We start from the raw sequence: 23105 nt of genomic DNA, 5'->3' as shown, positions 1-23105 counted from the left end.
AGACTTGAACTTTGTTTCAGGCGCAAACTTAATTGTTTGCATACTTGGGATTAGGAATTAAAATAATCAAGTTTATAAAATTACTTGGTAACCCTAATTCTTTATTCCCAAGGTAAAAAAACTTATATATATATATATATATATATATATATATAGAGAGAGAGAGAGAGAGAGAGAGAGAGAGAGAGGAGAGACTACGGTAATTATTTTCTTTTCTGCCTGCTTGTATGTGTTGTGTGTAGCCGTGAGTGCACACGCGCGTACGAACTCTGCCTCTCTCTCTCTCCCCGCGCAGCTCTGTTTCTTTGTGGTGCACTCTCCTCGCGTCAGAAAACAGAACCACTCTCTTGTCTGTCATCACAGCAACTGACAGTCTCGTGAGCTCTACGCACGTGCAGCGTCCCGTGTGATTTCTTGGGTGCTCGGCCGACTGCCTCGGTGACGAAGAACGTGTGGCCGCAAGTGCAAGTCGTGTGGAACGATCCACCCGGAGTAGCCATCAAATGGGAATTCGCATTTCATCCCTATACAAGCAGGTAAGTGTTTGCACTTTAAAAGAAATAAATTAAAATAAAAGTTCTCTTCCCTAACCGCAAATGTAGCATGCGTTCCATCGAATTCTCAGTAAGTTTGGATCGGTGGTATTTTCACCAGAGGAATTCGATCTTATATATCATTAAGGTACCCTAATTTGCATGTCTGCTTTCATACTCCCACTACGATGTCCTTGTTGCAGGTCGGTTACAAAAATCAGTACACCAACCCGACTCCTATAGTCAAATTATGGCAATCCACGAATGACTGTATAAGCAAACTACCTCTACAACTTACTTGATGCCCTTGGAACTTAATAAATGACTTTTACACTGTTTAGCAGACGACATTCAGGACGTTGCTCATGTTAAAGTTCATGAAGCAGTAACTCAAAACTATTTCTCAGGTGTGCAAGGGATATCTTAAGGACATTAACCCAATACACGTTTTGCTAATATTCCTGACGTATAGGTAGGTAGTCAGAAGTCAAAACCCTTTTTTGAACTGCCTAAATTAAACAAACTTCTGATATTAAAAATACAACAACAACAAATGAATGCTCTAAATGCTATTCTTCATATGGCTATACTAACATTGATACGTATTTTATCGTTTGTAACTTTCCTTTTTATTCATTTATATGTATTGCTAATAAAAATGAAGTAGCACTTACTTGGGAAGCTTCAAAACAAAGAAAGGAAGTTTTTTTTTTAATTAGAAAGCCAAAATCTCAGATAATTGTAAAAAAAAAGTGTGATTTGATAATAACATTATTGTATAGTGACATTATTCGTTATGAAAGAATTGAACATAGGGCTGTTTGTGTCTTATGTAGGCAATTTATTTGTTGTCATTTGTAATATTTATTTTCGTATCAATGTGAAATTTTAACATTAACCTTTTTAATTTAAAACACAATTCAGATTACTCGAAAAATGTCAGTACGGATTTTAAACAAGATTTTAAAGATTTTAAATTTGAATAGGAATTCACGCACTTTGATTACAGGAGGATAAAAAAAATCATTTTTCATACATATACATAAAAGAATGTTATATTCCTTAACATTTTTCAAAATTAAAAATAGAAAAAGAAACAGCAAGTGCATTTTAACGCTTTGCGTTGTCTTAACCTCGTTTTCTTCGCTAAAACATTCAACCATATCTAATTTTTTTCACCATAAAAAAACAGTAACTGAATTCTGTTTCACTGACTTTTGTACAGTTGCTTCCCTGTATAGTGGTAATTTAATTTTGTTGACACATTTTCCCATATAAATAAACCCCGTAGGTGTTGTCGGATGTCATCAGTTATCAATGACATCATGATAGTTAAAATAAATCTTAAAAGATATTTATGTATGATTAGGACAGTGTTTTAGGTATGTTTTAGGGGCCAACAAACCCGTAGATTTTTTTTTAATTGTTGATTGAGTTCACAGATTTTCTGGACCTGAAAAAAAAAAAAAGTTGGAATGTGGAAGTTTTCTCCTTTGTGTGTGTGTGTGTGTGTGTGTGTGTGTGTGTGTGTGTGTGTGTGTGTGTGTGTGTGTGTGTGTGTGTGTGTGTGTGTGTGTGTGTGTGTGTGTGTGTGTGTGTGTGTGTGTGTGTGTGTGTGTGTGTGTGTGTGTGTGTGTTTAGTATGCCATTTAACTCAATTCGCGTTTCAACTTCTACCTGTTCTTCAGTGTAATAATAATTCCTTTACAAAACCAAATTATTTTGAAGTTCCAGTAACTTTAAACTGGCAAAAATCGACCAATTCTTCCATTGGTTCAAACATGTCTTTTGTTCTGGATTAGAATACAATCAGATGATCTTCCATACAAATACCACGTGGACAGCAGTAACTGTAAAAAGTAATTTAGTAGATTAAAACTTTACCAGCGATTATAAGTGCATAACATGTTGTCCATTAAATACTTTTTGAGAAACGGGATACACTTTTCTAAGTTGTGTTATTTGGAATTAGCACTAAGGAGGGAAGTAAACGGCTCACGCTTGTGATCGTGTATTTTGTTCATCGTCCAGTTTGTCTGTTCTGTAAGATGAGCAATCCAAGTTTCTAAAAATTTGTGCCACTACTGCTGAGATTCACTGGCTTACTTTCATTTGAGAAAATGCATTTAGAATATTAGCTTCAATAAATCATTTCATCAATTTTTTTCGAGGTCTTTAATGATGGTAGCCTATAGATTGAGTAGAATTAAGAGCACGTTTAGGGTAAAATTATAAAGTTATCCAACTATCTGCATCACGTGATTTCGATTAATGTATTGATATGGTCAACTGATCTGTCCCTTTTTTTTTTTTTTTTTACAAAAGGTTATTTACCAACCTATAGTACATTTTGATCCTAAGTTAGATGAAGGAATTTTCTCCCGTTTTTTAAAATCAATTTTATATTTTTTGTAATTATTTCTTACATAGTCTGGAAGTCCTGCTCTAGAGACCAGACATGGCACTTTTTTTCAAGCCACTTCAGGGATCCAATTAGCTGGGCTGTGGTCTCACATCAGGCGATGAAATTCATGTCCTACCTAAAGACAATCGTAAACATCCATGCGCATGACGGGATTCGAGCCCTCAACTTGTTGGTTGGAAGAACGCAGGTGCGCTAACCACTCGACCAACCAGGACCCGGCGATATTTGTAACGGAAGATATCGTATAAATAAATAAAACAATCCTCTAAGGTGTGTTTATTTCCCATAAAGGAAGTAAGCAGGACTCCTTTATCTCCAACTCACTTTGAAAATTTGTGAGCAGCCGTTCCACCTTTAATACTGTCACCGATAGCTGGTCCATGACTACCGATAATTTTGAAGCCATCCAGACGAGAGGACGGCTGACAACTTCCGCCATATCGTGTTCTTAAGCCTAAATTGTAAAATTGTAAATGTCTTTTTTGAAAAATTACGAGAGTAATGCGATGGATTCTTTGTACGTTTTTGGATAAAGAAAACTCGAGTTCCTGAGGTGGTAAAAACTTCTCTGCATCAGTGATAACATCTGAATTGTTTCTCTGGTATGCCAGAGATACTGAAAACAAGTTACCTCTCTCAGGGCCGTCGACAGATTAGATCGCGCCCGAGGCAAACAATTAAATATCGCCCCTGATGAATTATAAGACAAAAATATAAGAAAATCTCCAATTACTATTTTGTTTTTATTACAAGCGAAACATTAATGCAGAACTATTACATAATAATATTAATTAAATGTTTGTTCTACGGGGATATCGCACAATAAAACAATTTATAAGCTCTTCTAAATTTAAATTATAAGCTATGTCAGCCTCTATCGATATAGTTGCTCGACCAACCAATCTTTCTTGGGTCATTGCTGTCCGCCAATAATTTTTAATCAGTTTCAGTTTGGAAAAACTTCTTTCCGCACTTGCTACGCTAACAGGAATTGTTCGCGTAGCGACGGCACCAAGCGCAATATGGCTGAGCAATATGATCTATACTACACCCTGTCGACGGTACTGACCTCTCTCTCTCTCTCTCTCTCTCTCTCTTAGAGGTGTGACCAGGGCTTAATAGACACAAAAATACTGACCACTTAGCTTTAGTTGTTTTCAGCCATAATTCAAACCAAAGTAAACAAAGAGAAAATCTCATCTACCAGATGGTTGAGTGTTCAATATTTATAATATCCTTATACTAAAAAAGATTGGTGAGTTATTTTGGATTTTTTGTTTTTACGACAAAGAGATTAGCACGATAGCAAGAGATGCCAAATATTTTCTTACTCTTCTATGAGACTAGCATACTAACCTTCAAGAGATACAGCTTTCATACAGAGTTATCGAGTCTCTTGCACGGGATGATGCTCAGATGCAAAAGTCTAATTAAGAAAGTTAAAAAGACCACTTCAAAATTAGAGAGAGATTCATCTTGCTTAGCATTCTTATAATGTTAGACAACGCAAGGGTGAAAATGACTGCTGAATATTCGCTTCGTGCTGGAGGAAATCAACATTACATCGCGATCTCGATTTCGTAATCGATTAAAAAAACACATTCATAGTTCACTTAGAAGGACCCTTGGTGAGAAAGAGATTTACTTGGATTAAACAGTGGTTAAGGATGTGAACCATTATTTCAGATCAGTGTTAAGAGCAAATGTCGCTACCTCATGAATCAGTGCTATTGGACAAGAGAGTCAAGAAAAACATTATTATTATTATTTTTTTAATAATATAATACACTACATAGTTTTAGTTACGTATGATATAACGTTACCTACATTTAATAATTAAGGGGATACAAATCCCTTGTTCATCTGCCAGTAAGCAAAACTCTAAGATCGAGAACTACGAATCTATGAGTTTCACATATACCGAAAAACTATCGGCGAATCCAAGTGTAAATGACCACCTGGTAGTACAACACCAAGGCAACTCGAAGCAAAGGTGGAGCAAGCTCCCTCACTATCCTTGATATTTTCTCATAATGTAAAAACACAGCCCCTAGGGGATGTAATACTGTAATTACATTATGAGGAGAGGTCACTACTCGGACCGGTTTCAACCTTTTTTGAGGTCTCATCAGTGAGTAGGTAGGCCTGGAAGATAACAAGGTTTAAGTGAAAAGAACTTACATACCTTTACTATACGAATGCCATATAAACGGCTTACTGGCAGTTGAACAACAACGGATTTGTATCCCCTTAATTATTATTAAGGATGCCAGAAAAATAGCCGTTTGGCTTTCAATTTATGTTATAATATACAAACACACCTTTATGGCATTCGTATAGTAAAGGTATGTAAGTTCTTTTCACTTAAACCTTGTTGCATCTGAGCAGTGGTATAGTTGAGGGGAGTAGGATGCGAGTTAATCGACCGTGAGATGCGGTGATTAATACCCTTGGAGGGTAATGGATAGTAATGCTGTAGCTAATGAAGTTCTAACTGAAGCTCGGCTATTGCTGTTACCATCCTGCCATGACCAGAGCTTTAATAGCTCAATAACACCTTATCCCTACACTGTCCTCTACAGATAACGGGGAAGATGAAACGCATTCTTGCTTCGCCCCTTTAAGCCAGTCCTTATAAGGAATATAAGGACCTTGTTATCTTCCAGGTCGACCTACTCACTGATGAGACTTCAAAAAAGGTTGAAACCGGTCTGGGAAGTGACCTCTCCTCATAATGTAATTACAGTATTACATCGCCTAGGGGCTGTGTTTTTACATTATGAGAAAATATCAAGGACAGGGAGGGAGCTTGCTCCACCTTTGCTTCGAGTTGCCTTGGTGTTGTACTACCAAGTGGTCATTTACACTTGGATTCGCCGATAGTTTTTCGGTATATATGAAACTCATAGATTCGTAGTTCTCGATCTTAGAGTTTTGCTTACTGGCAGTTGAAAAACAAGGGATTTGTATCCCCTTAATTATTATTAAGGATGGCAGAAAAAATTTTTTTTCGCAATAATAACTATGATAATTTATAGCATGTCATACATACATACATTACATACATACTTTTGATTACATGTGATACATATTTTTATTTTATTTATTTATTTTATCTTGGATGAGATGTTATTTCTCAGCTTTCATCCTCGGAGTTTATTTGTGAGTTTATCTGAGGATGACACTAGTTATTATTTATTGGTTTGTTTGCTGTGTTGGGAGGCTATGAAATCAAATCTATGTTTAATAGGCTTGATTTCCTCTGCAGCCGTTGATTGAGAGATTCGTACGCACGCACGCACGCACGCACGCACGCACGCACGCACGCACACACACACACACACACACACACACACACACACACACACACACACACACACACACACACACACACACACACACACACACACACACACACACACACACACACACGCGCGCGCGACAACTGGAATGTCTTGATGCCTCGCTGAACTGGAAGCCTGGACGAAGATATTGTGTTTCATTAAGTTTGTATGGTATTTTGGGTGCGTGTTTCTTGTTCGTAGTATGTCCTTAGAGCTCTTTTCAGGCTATTGTAGTTTGTAAGGTTTCTGTATTCAAAAGGTAATTTGTTTATCATGTCTGGGATGTAGAAGTTTCGCGTGGCCTTTCCGTAGAGATTATTGTATTTATATGTGATATAATTAGTAGTCTGAGGTCTTGTTATACGGTATGTATTTCTGACTGTCCTGTAGTTGGCATCGAAATAATGTTTTAGCAAAGCTGCATAGTGACATAAATGTTTTGCTGTCAGTATTTTGTGTTCTGACATTGCAATGTTTATAAGGTCGTGATTTTCTCTTTGTTCCCAAAAGATCAGTTTTATCATTTTGTACTGTAGCGACATTAATCTATTTAATTTGTAGGGTGCACAGAAGGCATACGTTGTTATCGCGTATCTTAGTATATTTTGGCTTAGTGCTTTGTATATTAGTGTTTTTAGGCATATGGGAACTATGTCTTTTAACCTGTAGAGTTTGCCACTTATTGTTCGGAGTTTGTTGTGTAGATGGTTTATGTGGCTATTCCAGTTCATATCTGCATCGAAGTAAATTCCAAGGTATCGTATTGTTTCAACCTGAGTGATTGTAGTGGTTTTGCTGTTCTGTGTGTTTTTTATGTTGGAAAGTGGATGTTGGATGGTTATATATTTGTTGTCAACTGGTCGAGTCAGTGGATTTTTGAATATCATTAATTTTGTCTTTTCTGAGTTTAGGTCTATGGAGTTTTTTGTAAGCCAGTCTATGATCAGATTTATATCATGTTGCATATTTGTTTGGGCTATGCTTGCGTTATTATGGATGGATATTATAGCTATATTGTCTGCGTATTGGAATATCTTAACTTTGAGAGGCAGCTAATTAATATCATGCGTGTAAATGTTGAATAGAGTTGGGGGATAGTACAATTCCCTGTGGAACTCCACAGGTTATTGGTAGCTCTCTGCTTCGGTTTGACCCGATACGTGTGATATGCTTTCTATTTCGGGGGTAGTTTGTGAACCACCTGTGCAGGGGCCCGTCTATTCCAACATGCCTCAGCTTTTCTAACAAGGTTTGATGTGTGAATGTGTCAAATGCTTTATTTAGATCAATAAAGACTACCATGGAAATTTTGTTTTTGTCTGTAAAGTCTTCCAAGAGAGATGTTGTTCCCTTATTTTTCTGAAAACCATATTGTGTTTTGGGGATAAGATGAAAGATCTCAGTGTATGCTGTGAGTTTCTTCAGTACGATCCACTCCATAATTTGATTGATAATTGGTAATGTTGCTATGGGTCTGTAATTGCTGATTAAATTTCTTTTTCCATGTTTGTATATGGGTGTGATTATGGCGGTCTTAAGCATACTTGGTATGTGTCCTGTTTTAAATATTTTATTTATTAATTTTAGTAGGATGGGACTTAAACTAGTTGCATGTTGCTTGATATCCTTAGGTCTTATACCATCAATTCCTGGGCCTTTGTTTGGATTGATTTGATGTACTGCAGAGAGAAGTTCTGCTTCTCTTCTGGTTGGGAACCATAATGTCTGTTTTGATTGTGGTCCAAGTGGAGGGTCACGTTTTGTGATTGGGGGAATATTTCTGTGTAGTTCTTGGATGGAGTCTGCAAAGTATTGGTTAAAGTCATTTGCTAGTTGTTGGATAGGTTTTGCGTGTTTCATGAAACTGTATTTAATGGTTTCGGAGGCGGCAGTGTTGGGAGCACTATCTAGCATCTCGTTGATAAGATGCCAGGTCTGTTTCATGTTGTTTTGTGCAGAGGTTAATTTTTCTCTGTAGTAGCTTCTTTTTTGTATTTCTGATTTGTGTTGTAAGGAGATTCCTTGTTATCTTATATTCAGTTTTTAAAGCTGTGTTATTTGGATATCGCTTTAATTCTTTCCATAAAGCGTCCTTTCTATGTATTTCTAGGATTAAATTTTGTGTTATCCAAGGATTTTGTGTTGTTTTTGAACGAATTCTGACTTTCTTTGCAGCTTTCTTATATATTTCCTCCAGTGTGAGTTTAATGTTGTTGTATAAGATATCTGCTGAATCTGATGCCAGGTCTGTTTTTCTTATTTCGTGGTTGACTATTTCTTCGTCTATTATTGTTTTCTGTAGCTTTTCTTCTGTGGGACATTGCATGGATATTGTCTTGGTGTGCAGGTTTAGAGCGGTGAAGTAATGGTTTGCTACTTTGCACTTTATGACTGATGCAGTGTAACTGTTTGGTGGTGCTCGGACGTTTATATGATCTAGACAGGAGGCAGTGATAGTATTTCCGAATATTTCTTCTCTAGTACATGGTGTTATTGTTGGTATTAGATTATACATGGATAGCATTATTATTAGTAGTAGCAATAGTAGTATACGAGCATCTCCATGGAGTCAGAAGACTCATCGCGAGAGACCCAAACTGTCCCCACAATATTTATCATACCTCTTCTTGAACTCATTGACAGACGAAGCACTCACAACTGACTCAGGCAACGCATTCCACTCATTCACCACTCTCCAAGTGAAAAATCTAATCCTCACATCCTTGTTAACCACACTCTTACTTCATTTCCAGGAATGACCTCTTGTTCTTTCACCACTGTCACACGCCTGAAACATTTCCCCTGCATCAATCTTATAAAATATTTTTAGTAATTTAAATTTTTCTATCATATCCCCTCTTCTCCGCCTATCAACCAACCTCTATAATCCAAAAACTCTCAATCTACCAATGTAGGGAGCATTTCTTACACTCACCAACTTGGTAACTCGCCTCTGAATATTTTCTACCACTTCCTCATCGCCAAGGAATCCAGGCGACCAGGCCTGAGCACAGTAATCCGGATGTGGACGTACCAACGCCTTACAAGGAGGCATAATAACTTCTTTATCTTTGCACGTTAGTGTGTTCTTCAATAGCCAAGTAACATTTAAAGAAAGAAAAAGTTCAGAATAATTGGCGTCATTAAAAAATCAATAGAGACGACAAACACATTAAATGAAAAGAGGAAAATGGATTATTGACTGAAAGAAGATCGAAACGATTGCATTCTAGGTTTGAATAGTTTGATATGGGATATCAATGCGAAGATTCCAAAAAATGCCACCTTTGAAGTAAAAAATAATAGAAGTGGTGTATTGAGATAAAGGTAGATACGTAGTGATTGATAAAAGCAAACATTTGAGTTTCTCTAAATCAGATCGATAGTCATTTGCAGAATGATGAAACAAACGGACATCATTAAGATTGAACCTATCGACCACGTATATCTGTGAAAAGAATCGAGACTTTGGCAATACTTTCCTTTAAGAAAATATTGACAAATTCTTTTATAGACCTCATATAAATTGTTCACATGCCAACTACAATAAAAGATAATTTAACCACTCTCCAATCAACGTAGATCTCTTTCTCGTAGTGTACAATCTGCTTCACTTTTAATGACTGTATGTTTACTACAAGGTGAAAATGGAAAGGATATGGAATACTAGTAATAGATTATTTATACCATTACTAGTATTCCATACAGGGTCGTACTTACACTTTTCCCGAAGCTTTCGGAGCTCGAGGCACTAGAGTGCTCCGGGGCCCTCCTGAATAATGAAAAAAAAAAAAAAACTACACTTTTTTCATTAAGAATTTGACAAGACTTTATGAACTTAATTTTCAAACTGAAACTTGATTTCAAAAAAAAAAAAAAAAAAAAAAAAACCTCCTAACCTAAATGGAGTTTATATATACAGGGTGTTCGGGATAAATTTGACATATTTATAATTAATTATATTTTTCCGTAAGTTACATGTATTAACACACACTTCTCTTCATTTAAAAGTTTGGACCCTTCTTCATTCATATACAAGATGTCAGAAAGGATGGATAGCTGGAACCCACCTGAATCATGGAAGAGAATAACTTGTATCATGATGATTCGTGCCCGCCATCAAAATAAGGATATTACGACTGCTGCCCAATGCTCCCTGAATACAGTAAAAACAATCAGGCATGAACTAGAGACTTGCAATGGTGACTACGAGGATGTAGCAAGAAGAAAGATCCCTAGCAGACGATCTGATTGCATTCGTACAGCAGAATTCCTCGCAAATCTGCAGGAACAGGTGTTGAAGAACCCTGGCATTGGAATTCGGGCTTTGTTCGTGGAGTTGCTAACTGTAGTCAAGCCCTGGATAACAAGGGTAGCCAATGGTAGGCCGTATGTATGGCAGCAGGATTCGGCCCCTTGCCACACCTCTGGGAAAAGTCAAAAATGGTTGTCTGAAAATTTCTACGACTTCACCAGTCCAAATGTTTGGCCTCCAAACTCCCCAGACCTTAACCCCATGGATTATTTTGTATGGGGCGCAGTTGAAAAAGACACCAATCGCACTTCCAGTAATACAAAAGCCCAGTTAATGGATAAAATTAAAACAGTTTTTGCGGCCCTTCCCAGGGAGACTGTAGCATCAGCTTGTTCGAGGTTCCGAAGCAGAATTGAAGCTGTGATCGATGCTAATGGTGGTTATTTTGAGTAAATCTTGTTGATAGTATTGTAATTAACTCTGCCTGTAATGTTTTTTTGTCAATTCATTAAATTTAATAGATACAAAGAAGATTTTCTTTTTCCTTACGAAACTGTCAAATTTATCCCGAACACCCTGTATATATATATATATATATATATACATATATATATATATATATATATATATATATATACACTACAAGGTGGAATTATATATATCGGTGGGCTATTAACAGTCCACTGATACGAAGGTGAAGGCAGAATTTCGTGGCACAGCAGACCAGGATAAACGATGTTCATCGTATACCAGGACTGTGATTGCTCGTACTTCAGTTTTCTATCTGTATTTTTGACTTCACAAGTTGATCCTAGGTATCGCAAGGCATCCTTGGAAAAGCATATCTATAGTTTCTATAATTTCTATAATAATATCTATAATAATAAAGTAGGATTAAATTGCAGTTATAATCATTTGCGAAGTCCTAACGAATTTTATAGTTACTTTATTTGGAATTCATATAAAAGCAGAAAAAGAAAGAATAATTGTTCTTCAGCGCGACGGTTCCAATCTCACAGATGTGAAATGTTTACTTTACATCTCATTCCATGACTTTCTTGAACAAAAATAGGATCATGTATATTTTAAATGATTATTATTGTATCGTCTAAACTCAAATTGTAGGCGGCGCTCAGAGTGTAACAGATGTAGTTTAATGTTGGACGTTTTTATTAGCTTACAGCGCAACAGATACTGTAGATATTTCGTTACAGACATTTCGTGTCTTTTTACTCGTTATTCGAGTATTTGATGTTGTGCTTAGGAAGTAATAAACCTGAAAAATCTTCGACTATATCCAGTTATTAACAGCTTTAGAGTCGTTACTGAAATAAACCAATATTCTATCAAGTGCTTGAGGTAATAGATTTTTAAGTACGATATAACTTCCATTAGTTCAAGGTCATTGGCCTTGAAAATACATAAATAATAATAATAATCGAATTTTTTTTTTTCTTTCATGAATACGATACAATTTCAAAAATTCCTGTACAGTAATTGTTTTAACTCAGCATGCACGCGTATCCAAAAGACATACTGCGTGCATGGCTCGAGACCTCCATTTTTGTAATGATATATCTCAATAAGACAGTAGGAGTTGTATAAACTGATCAGCGGTGCTGTATCTCTGTTGTTTTAATTAAAAATATTTTGTTTAAAAAGTTATTTTATTAAATAAAAAAAAGTATTTTATTTTGTCCGGTCTGCAGACAGACCTGACTAAAACCCTTTGGGAAGGTCTGCTACTGATGAGAAACACTATACACAAACTATAGCACTAATAACAGAAAATTATATGTGTGTGCCTAGAACTGTAGGTCATTATTAGGACAGACAAGATTAGAATTACTATTGGAAGCATAGAAGATAAAATGGGACAACATTGGATTGTATGAAACTTGAAGAGTTGGTGAAAATCGTACCGATCTAAAGAATGGACCTTTACTCTATAGTTATAGTGACAATCCAAGATCCCGGGGAGGAATTGGCTTCCTAATTAACAGCAATTGAAAAATATGGACTAGGACAGAGGAATGAAAATGGAGAAAGATTGATAGAATTTGCTGAAAGTAGAGGTCTTTGTGTAATTAATACTTTCTTCAAAAAAAAAAAAAAGAAAGAAAAGAAAGAATCGGAAATGAACATGGTGAAGTCCAAATGGAGAGGTGTTTAATTATATTTTAACCAACAGAAAGTATATTGTCCAAGATACAGATGTAATAGTTTATATACAAATAGTGACCTCAGATTAGCGAGATCAAAAATTGTCATCAGCAAAAGATGGGAAAGACAGAAACTGTTCAAAAGTAAAAGATCCTCTATTAATATACCAAATCTGGAGGGGGGGGGGGAAACAGCTCTTCCAGAAAGAGATAGAAGAACAGTTTTATAATATTGATATGAATGAAGACGGGGAGAAAAACTATCAAATAATAATTAAAACTGTAATCAATGAAATTGTCTGTAATTATTGACTGTAATCAATAACTAAGGAGATTGGTGAATTTAACCAAACGAAGTTGGAAAGAAAATTGTCCGATGAAACCCTAAACTTTCTCAGAAGGTAAAGAGAAATTAAAAGAGATCTAGACATGAAAAGTAGAATAGAATCTCGGAGTTATGTACAACAACAACAAGAAAAAGAATGACAGAAGAAATTAGAAACTTCATAGCAAGGAGAATTAGAATTACAATAGAAAACAATATGAATTTAAAAGGAGTGAGAAGAGATTTGTCCATTAGAGAAAATAAATTAATAACCCTTAAAGATGAAAATGGAGTAATAATTAAAGACAAAGAACAGATCATAAGAAAAACAGAATCCTTTTATGCCAGGTTGTGTGATGCTTCCCAAAAGACTTAAACCAATCTGAAAACAAAAATGTAATATCCCAAACGGAAGAGGGAGAAATATGGCCTGATGTTTTAGAAGAAGAAATTCAATATGCAATGGATAGCATGAGTAGTGGAAAGACACCAGGTGAAGATGAATTACCAACAGAAGTTTTGAAAGCAGGTGATGCACCAGTCATGACTATGTTAAGTAAGATGTATACTTCATTCCTAAGTCAGGAGAGAATACCAAAGAGTTGGAATATCCTTATTATATTTTTGAAAAAGGTAGACGGGGAAAATATTAAAAATTACTGTCCTATGAGTTTCCTTTCAAAAATATACAAAAGTTTTGCTAAAATGATTAGCAACAGAATCCAAAACAAACTAGATTTTTGCCAACGTCAAAAATAAGCAGGATTCAGGAAAAAAATGTAATAAGAGAAATAATTCAAAATACAAATAAATGCCAAAAACCCTTAGATCCTGCATTTGATTCAATCTGAACTTTGGCTATTTTAGAAGCCCTTAAAAATCAAGAAACTGAAAAAAACTTACATTGATATACTTAGTCATATATATTCAACTGCATTTTTAAAATCGGAAACTTATATGAAATTTTCTATAAAAGAGGAAGTTTAGACAGGGAGATGTACTGCATGTCGTTAAAACAGATATTGTTATATTATACCTGTGGCTAAATATCTTATAAATACGTCCACGACAAAATATCATTAAAAATGTGAGAAAGAACTAGAATAGCTTTAAAAATGGAAGTGAAACGCCAGTTATTCTAACTGTCACTTGTGACCTTTAAATAAAAAAAAAAAATTAAAAAAAATTGTTCCATTTGAGTTTACTAGATGAACCACAGCAGTCACCAGTTCGTGCCGTTTTCTGTTTCCTATTCTCTTTGTTGTACGACATTGACGGCACATCTGACGTCGATCGTGTGCCCTGCCGTTGCAAGCAGCGATGATTCGCTAAGAAAGTAAACACACGTGCGGTCGCCTCTTAAGAATTGACGAGAGGAGGGTTGTTCGATCAAAAGCAAGTCAGCGTTTGAGGTTAAAGATTTGATTGGATGCGACCAGATGGGTTCCCGAGTGTCTGTCCTGTCCAAAGAGGTAAGACTTTCAGTTTCACTTTAAGAAAAGCTCTTTCTTCTGTTCTGTGAAAAGCTGCCTTTTTCCGTCCAGCGCAATCAGTCTTGTCATCAATGTCGTGTATTCAGTTTGGAGCGTGAATGAGATCACATGATTGCTGTTATGATACTATCAACAGCATGTTTGTACGTGCGAGGCGTTTCCACATGTCATATTAAGTCTTTGTTTACTCTTTTTTTCTCCCCATTAATCTACATTTCAACTGCGTGCTAACAGCAGAAATGAAAGCCAGCCTGTCTCTTTCGCTAATATTAATTAAATAGCGCTATAACACGCAGTGTTTTCATTCCATTCAGAGACGCACAGCTAGTGTGGATAAAATTTGCATTTACCTCTTCAGTACTTTCCATTGTAAATCATCTAAAAATCGATGATTTGATAGGTAATTTGAAAATTACTTACTCAAATTTTTTTTCTTTCTTTTTTATTTTATGGATTTTTTTTTCTTTTTAAAAATTTTAAACTTCTTATACGAGGGTGGTCTGAAACGTTCTCGGCCTAACAGTAAAAAACGAATTTATAATTTCAAAATTATTTTTCTTTTTCCACATAATCTCCCTTAAGACTAATACATTTATTCCAGCGATGCTCCAGCGCCATTGTCCCTCCCTGTAGTGGTTCTCAGTAAGATCTGCAAATTCCCTCTCTAGAACTGCAATCACCTCTTGATTCGAAGAAAAACGCTGACCAGCGAGGAAGAGCTTTAGTTTTGGGAAGATACAGAAGTCAGAAGGAGCCAAATCTGGGGAATAGGGTGGATGGTCCAACAATTCATAGTGCAGATCTCTTAATTTTCCCATTGCCAAAACACCTTTGTGGGCAGGTGCATTGTCTTGATGAAAGATGATATTTTTCTTCTGAAAACCGCGTCTTTTCTGACGAATTTTTTCGTCTAGTCTGATTTAAAGATCGGAAGGATATTCCCCGATTATTGTTTTACCCTTTTCAAGATAATTAATAAACAAAATGCCTTTAGCATCCCAAAACACAGATGCCATGACCTTTCCTGCTGATGGAACCGACTTCGTTCTTCTTTGGCGCCGAACAACCGGCTTCTCTCCACTGTTTTGACTGCTGTTTAGATTCTGGTGTGTAATGGTGAATCCAAGTCTCATTCACAGTAATAAAGTAATAAATCGACGCACAAAATCAGTTTTATTCCTGTTAAAACGTTCCAAGCACTGTTCAGAGATTTTCATGCGAGTGCCTTTTTGATCTGCTGCGAGCAAGCGTGGTACCCATCTTGCACAAAGCTTTTTCGGTTGCAATTCTTCATGCAAAATATATCCTACACGTTCTTTTGAAATGCCTATAGTTTAAGCAATTTCACGCACTTTGACTTGCCGATCATCCAATACCATATCGTACACTTGATCAATGATTTCTGGTGTTCTTATTTGGACGTTCTTCACGTGGATCACCTTCAAGGCTGGTACAGCTATATTTAAACTCGGCAGCCCATTTCTTAATTGTCGAAAACGAAGGAGAAGGGTGCCCATAAACCTTTATGAACTTCGAATGAATTTCTTTTGGCGTTAAACCTTCTTTTACAAAGAATTTTATAACCGCTAGATACGCAATTTTATCCATTTCAAGGGATACAGACAACGCTTTTGCTTCAGACAGCTGTGTAAAGCAAACTACTTGATAGAATGACTTGCAATTTCACAAGGATTCTTATGACAGATGTACCAACTTAGAAAAAAAATCTTGCCGATAGTGTTGCTATCTATGGTCGAGACCGACAACGTTTCAGACCACCCTCGTATTTCGATGTTGGTTTGGATTCCCTTTGGGGAGGATTATATCTTATATATTAGATGAATTATATATTATATTATACTATTATATCTTATTAATATTAGATGAGTGGCTAAATCTTTTCTGAATTAGTCTTAACAGACTCAAAAATATGCGATTTATAGGATGTTATTAAGCTCTCGATGTCTACAGCAGCATTCCAGTTTAGTTCATCTGTTATTTACGTAGTTCCAAGGGAGGGACGAATTTTTTGAACAATTATCAATACAGTTTAACGAATTGTTGATGAAAGTTTTACATCATTGTTTATCTTAAAATAAAAATTCAAATCTACCATCGATTTACGGAATGCCTTATTGCACTGCGAGTTCTACTGGAGACGTTCATGCCAACTGGTAGCGAATCAAGTGAACTCGAAATATAACACGGTTTATTCTTGTTGCAGATGAACTCGAACGTTTTGTGAAATGAAACTAATTTCACGAACAATATTGAACACTTTCATCGTGTCTTTTAGGTAACCGGAATATTAAAATCTTGCCGAAAAAATGATAATTTAATTAAATCTACGTAATGTGTTGTGAATTCTTACACTCTTCTGAACGGAATATTTTCTGCAGAATATGTTATAACATGCAGACGGACAATGGAACAGAATGGATACAAACAGAAGCGAATATTAGATCTCACACACACAAAAGCAATGAAAATAATTTACCTCATAAAAAAGAAATTAAAGAAATAAACACTCCGGGGATTCGGACCCGTAGTCTGTTAGATGCAAAGTGCCCATACTGTATTCTTGGTAATCGGCAACTCAAATCTCAGTGGAAGTTTGGGCCCGTGAAAGTTTGTCGCGTGCAACCTTTCTTTATTTTCTTGTACCTCGGTAGCGCATTCGCGAGAATGACTCGATATTTTCATCGCGATTGGAAATATTCGGGTCGTAATCTGTCTAGGACGCGAAGAATCTTTATAAAAGGTTAGTCTCATACCTTAGGGAGGGAAGTCTTTCTTCCCAGAAATTCGCATTTTTCATCCCTCAAAAAATAAAATAAATAAATAAAGGTGTCAGAAAAACGCACGCAATAATACAATATGACCTCCTAAGCCTTAGTTGCTTCCGGGGTAAATCTTATTTTACATTCTCGTACGTATTTAATCGGATTGAGTCCCCTAATTAGCGGATTATTTAATGCAGTCGACTTGTCTGCCGCATCCCTTTAAGCGTGTTTTATGTCATTAGTTATCGAGACAGCTTGCCTGCTTTCGAGAGAAAAAACCTCTCCACCTCCGGCCGAGACCGGTAACTCATCTTCAATCGAAAAGCCATTTGCGTCATACACGGAATTCGAATCCAGGTCTTTCCCACCAGAGGATCTCGTCTATACTGATTGAGCTACGAAGGCTCCAGGAGATTCTAGGAGGCTCCGCGTTCAGCGTATTGTAGAACCCACTTTTTACTTGCCATCTTCATCCTACTGTGATTTCTTCTTCTTTTCAAAGACGAAGGATCGAAAATGACCGTATCGTTGCTCGAGACAGAACTAATTTGTATTATACACAAAAAGAAAAGTCAAAAGAGCTTTTAATAAAGAGTTTTTACATAGAACCCAAGAGTGCTGCGTCCACAGCGATCTCGCTAGAAAATGACATTGCTCGCATTAAATGTACGGACAATTGGTGCGCGTCTGGATGCACTCCACCTAGAGACACCCCGAATAATAACGAAGTAGGACATCCGCCTTTCTGCTCAGACTTTAATCGAGCTGTCTGCACGAACTCTTCATGTTACTTGATGCCTGGACGACAACGCTTCTAAAAATAGCCCAGTGGAAGGAGAGCGAGCGAGAGAAAGAGAGAGAGAGGTTATTGTTCCGTGTTGTGCTTTGGCTCAGGGGAGTGTTGTTCGATAAACGTAGTTTACCCCTCGGCTTAATTTCGTATGATAAAGTACTGCGGGGGTGTAACACGCTTCTAACCATCCCACCTTCCCCTTGGGTATAAACAACTCTAACAAGAAGGCACCCTGGGAGCAATATTATTTAGTGTGTGTTAAAGGAGATGGTTGTTGACCTTTCTACAGAGATAAGGAAGAATTATGGACAAAAATGGTGTGAGGAAACAGACGGCGTCACCTGTTGGCAAGTTATGGCATCAACAGTCGTGGTTGCTTATTATGTTTACGCTGTCTGGCATCTGTTGTTAGCAGAACAGATAAGGGGAAAGTTGCTTCGTGTACAATACCCAGCAGCGTCTTCGAAATCCTTGGTCATATCTTGACTTTATATCGCTGTGTTCCAAAGCTAAAACAAGGTCCAGCACGATAATAACTGTCTGATTCGTAGGCGGAGGTTGAGCACCTTTTTCATTCACTGATCGTAAACAAGAAAAAGAGGGGATTAGCGTAGTAGCTAGTAGGTGGTGAGTAACGATACCTACAAATGCTGCTTTGTTTATTTATTTATTTATTTTCCTCCTACTTGGAAATCCTGGTTTTATCTCCTGCAGCTATTACGTTCAGTTGACAGACATCGCACATAACTTCATTTGTTTGAATGCTAATCCATTCAACTAAAATCTTGGTAAATTGATCCGTTAGATTACACCACGGCTTAGGCTTCGAGGGGATGTGTTATGTATGTAAACTGTGTGTTTTCTTTCTGCTGGTTTGAATGAAAACTGACATTCTTGAGCGGGAAACCCTTCCATCCCCGTATGAGACGAACTTCCTCATCTTCACCTGTCTCGTACGAGGAGGAGCGCCGAACACAAGTCTTTCTAAACACACGACTTTGTGTCCTCCAGGGGTATCTAGAACTGTAGTGACATAACCTCTTTCGCCGTAACTTACCCATTCATAGCAGCTATCACTCAGGTAAGAACATCGCCATTAAAGAGGTCTATTATAGGAAATTTTTGGAGCGCTTTCTTTCTAGCCTCGCTTTGCCTTATCTTTTGGTGCACTCTATCACTTACATTCTCTCTCTCTCTCTGTGTTTGTGCGTGTGCTTATTTATGTTTGCATATGCTCTGTCAAACTTCCGTGTATGTACAGGAAGTGGTAACTGTTGATCGAACACTTCTTATTTCTTTCAAACATTTCTTCCGTTTGGTGCTAACAGAAAATAGTATGCGAAACGGCGTGAACATTGGCTGCTATAGCAACTGTGATAAACATTACGGTTCTCTCCCGCCGTTGAACCTCGATTCTAAAGTGTTTTCATTCAAAATCTTATTGCTGTACGGGGAAGCCAGCGCGCGACTTTGGAGAACACACCTCACCCATTATTAACTTCGGAAATCATCGCTGAAGCAGAGCAGATTCAAGCAGCGCTGTTATTATTATTAAGGCGTAATTTTGAAGAATCGAATATGACATTAATCGCTGTAGTTTGTGTGTTCCTCGTCGATTGGCGCATTCTTCAGGATTTCTTAGAAAACATTAAACTAAAGCCATGTGTAGAATTTACGTTCTCGTAATGGGCTTTAAAAGTAAAACCATTCGTCACATGTGATACCTCCTCCCGACTAAATAAACTGTTGGTGACGTCACTGAAGGAATTCGTTATGTGATTCCGAAAATCAGTTCACGTGTTTTGCGTGTAGGTGGTTACATTTGAAAACTCAAATCCAAACTAACACCAGCAAGAAGGTAAAATGTGCTCCCTCATTGAAATAGCGGTTTTAACTTCTTATTTTTTTTAAGTTTACTAAACTGTTTAATCCCAGGGTGGAAAAATAAAAGGACACTTTTATTTTTCCACCTGTGGAAATGCCATCTAATTTCTGCTGCGTATGCCTTCAAGAGGGATACTGCATCTATCAAATTGCTAGCTTGCTACCAAATGTTCTTCCAAGTTGATCTGTTATTTGTTAGCGAATATTGTTAGATCTTATATTATTTATAAGGCACTTTTATCTGTATCTATCCACCGAGATTTTCGTCCTCTTCTTGATCGTTTTTTTCATCCTGACTTCAAACAGCTGTTGGCTTTCCTCCCATTTTGTGTAAGTGACCCGTATTTTCGATTCTGCCATGATGCTACTATTTACGTCCATATTTGTTTTCAAAACTGCATACTTGGGAAAAGGATTAAAACCAAGTATAAAATTTCTTGGTATCTTTACACACACACACACACACACACACACACACACACACACACACACACACACACACACACACACACACACACACACACACACACACACACATCATCATCATCATCAGTTATATATATATATATATATATTAATCCCATACGCGAGAGATCAAGGAACTTATAGGCACATTAGTGCCGTGTGTGGGATACAGATGAGGACTGAGATAGAAATGAAATGTATCGTTTTTTTTTTTTTTTTTGAAGAGTTCCAGTTCCAGGTTGTAGTTGTTTGGGAATAATTTTTTAGGAAGGTTGTTCCAGAGTACAAAGGTAGACAGAATAGAAGAAGATAAATAGAAGCACGTTTGCTGTGCTCACAGCTGCACAGTAAAGAGTGTTGGGCAGCTCCTGTGTTAATAGGTGCAACAGAAAGTGGAGGAACGAAAGTTGCCAATTCACTGGTGCAGTGACCACGGAAGTGCCTGTAGAAGAGAGACAGTGCTGAAACACTGCCTGTGAAATACAGGTTGAAGTGAGTGTAAGAGAAGGATCATCTATGAGTCTAGTTGCACTTCTCTGGATGGCATCAAGGATTTTAAGGGAAGGTTTAGGTGCACCATCCCCAACATGTGAGCAGTATGATGTAATCTGCAGCCTTTGATTAACTGCTTTATTGCTAACCTATCTCTCGCATGCAATAGTTAAAAATAGGTTTAAACACTGCCCTGCATATATAGATATTTATAACACAAATCAAATGTAACAGGATTTGAAACGTATGGCGAAATAACAGAAGCCGAATCAGACGAACAGTGATTGCGAACGTATCCTTAGAAGTGACCGAGCAGAAATGAACCCTCTTCGGTACAGCGAGGAGCACATCGAATGATATCTTTGGAAATCTTCCCTGCAGATGCTAATGGTGTGTGCGCGTGTGTGCGTGTGTGCGTGTGTCGGAATGAGACAACTCTTTCAAAACAGAAACTTCCTGATGACCGCAGATTTCATCGTCGTAACAATAACGTCCTGTAACTGGCTGGCGAAGTAGGTCAGTGAGGTTTAGCAATTAACCTCGATGTTGCTAGATGACGGAAGATCACTGGGGTTGGGTTGTCGTCGGCCACAAATGAATTGATCCATCTTCACTTCCGTCAGCCGACCCACATGTATATGTTATAATTAGAATAGATGGGTTCACTCGCTGGCAACAGCTGACTGTCTTGTGAATGAACGAGGGAGAAATTGCCTTTCGTCGCTTCAGCTGTAACTTCATTAACAGTACCCTCCCCCTTCCCCTAATTGGTGTCATCAATTGACAAGAAGAAGAATGTTAAAAAAAACGGCTCACCCCCATTGATTCTGTTTAATATTTAACTGAAAAAGGAATTTTGTTACCACTTGTGTGGAGTGCATCTTACTTTTTTAATGGAGAAGTGAGGAGGGAATACGAGTACATCTCAATTTCTAGGAAAGACATTTTCAAGCTTTATCAACTCCATTCTTCAGTGGGGTTCTGGTGAGCTTATTAGCTTCGATGCTAGCAAACTTTCCCCCTTTTTTTTATCTGCAAGGGAAAAAAGCTTTCTGCCAGTCGTTTTGCAGTACCCTCTGAACAAGATGAGATTACTCTTAGGATAACTTTAACTTCGAGATTTTATTTATATTTTCAAGTATCGCAGCATCAGCATTCAAGAAGATTTTCTCTTTTGTTCCTGGAGTATCCATCCATAAATAATTATTGACTCTGTACAAATTCAGAGCCTTCATTCTTCCTAAACGAAGCCCTTGGGTTGGAAAGACCGGAGTTCGAACTGTCTAGAACACAAAGAACTTATATCAGTGCCTTTGCAATTGAAGGTGAGGAAACTCGGGTTTTTTCGTCTCGGAAATTAGCCAAGAGAACACCCGCAGTTTACAGAAAATTACAAAAAAAAAAAAACCTGCTTGTATGCTTTCACTTTTACTGCTTCGAGTGCGTGTTGCAGTGATTGCCACAGCACATTCGAAGTAGAGTAAATTATTGATGTATAAATTCGAAGCATGAATTTCTCACTTATTCAAGTTTCTTTTATAAAACGTAAATTGTCATTAAGAGAAATACGCCGTTTACTGTTTAATACAGTAAATTATTGTGGGAAAGTTTCGGTATTGAGACCACATTATTATGTAATTAAAGAGTTTAACACCCACAGAACTGCTAAACCACAGAAACTTACGTTCGCATAGAGTAAATTATTGATGTATAAATCTGAAGTGAACGTCATTAGTGTGTTTGCTGTTTAATCCGGAGACAATTTTTCCCTTGTCTTTCGTACTGGTTCGAACTCTCCCTAAAGCGTCTTTCACTTTATCTCTGAGATAAAGTGGCTGAGAGCGTAAATAAGTTAGTTGGATGGCTGATACAAAGCGAAACCCGTAAGGCGTTTGTGTATTTGTGTATCAGTTGCATAAGATCGGTTTGTCTATTTTGAGGGAGTGCAAACACCCAAGTTGCTGTCGTGACAGATTCAGAGCGAAAGAATAGGAGACACTTCTTTCCTGAGAAGGAAATCAGAACAGCTGGAAATTCCAATTGAATAAGAACAGAAAAATCTGATTTTTCTTTATTTTATTTTTATTTTTGAAAAACTTGAAATTAATATTATGAATAAAACGCCAAAGTAAGTCATATCAATAAAACAAC

At 37.1% G+C, this 23105-nt stretch overlaps 1 protein-coding gene across 1 annotated transcript in view; it reads left to right on the top strand.

Annotated features, from left to right (window-relative positions):
• Positions 1 to 503: 503 nt before the first annotated feature.
• Positions 504 to 23105, top strand: part of LOC150102136 (5'-3' exonuclease PLD3-like) — a 181081-nt gene continuing 158479 nt past the window's right edge. The window contains exon 1 of the mRNA XM_090399515.1: positions 504 to 536. Coding sequence (XP_090255641.1) covers positions 504 to 536 — 33 coding nt within the window. The remainder of the gene's footprint in view (positions 537 to 23105) is intronic.

The sequence above is a fragment of the Typopeltis vanoorti genome, chromosome 10, assembly GCF_054136105.1.
Source record: "Typopeltis vanoorti isolate ZY-2024b chromosome 10, IOZ_Tvanoo_1.0, whole genome shotgun sequence".
In the NCBI taxonomy this organism is placed as follows: Eukaryota; Metazoa; Arthropoda; class Arachnida; order Uropygi; family Thelyphonidae; genus Typopeltis; species Typopeltis vanoorti.
This window is presented reverse-complemented; position numbering and strand designations above follow the sequence as displayed.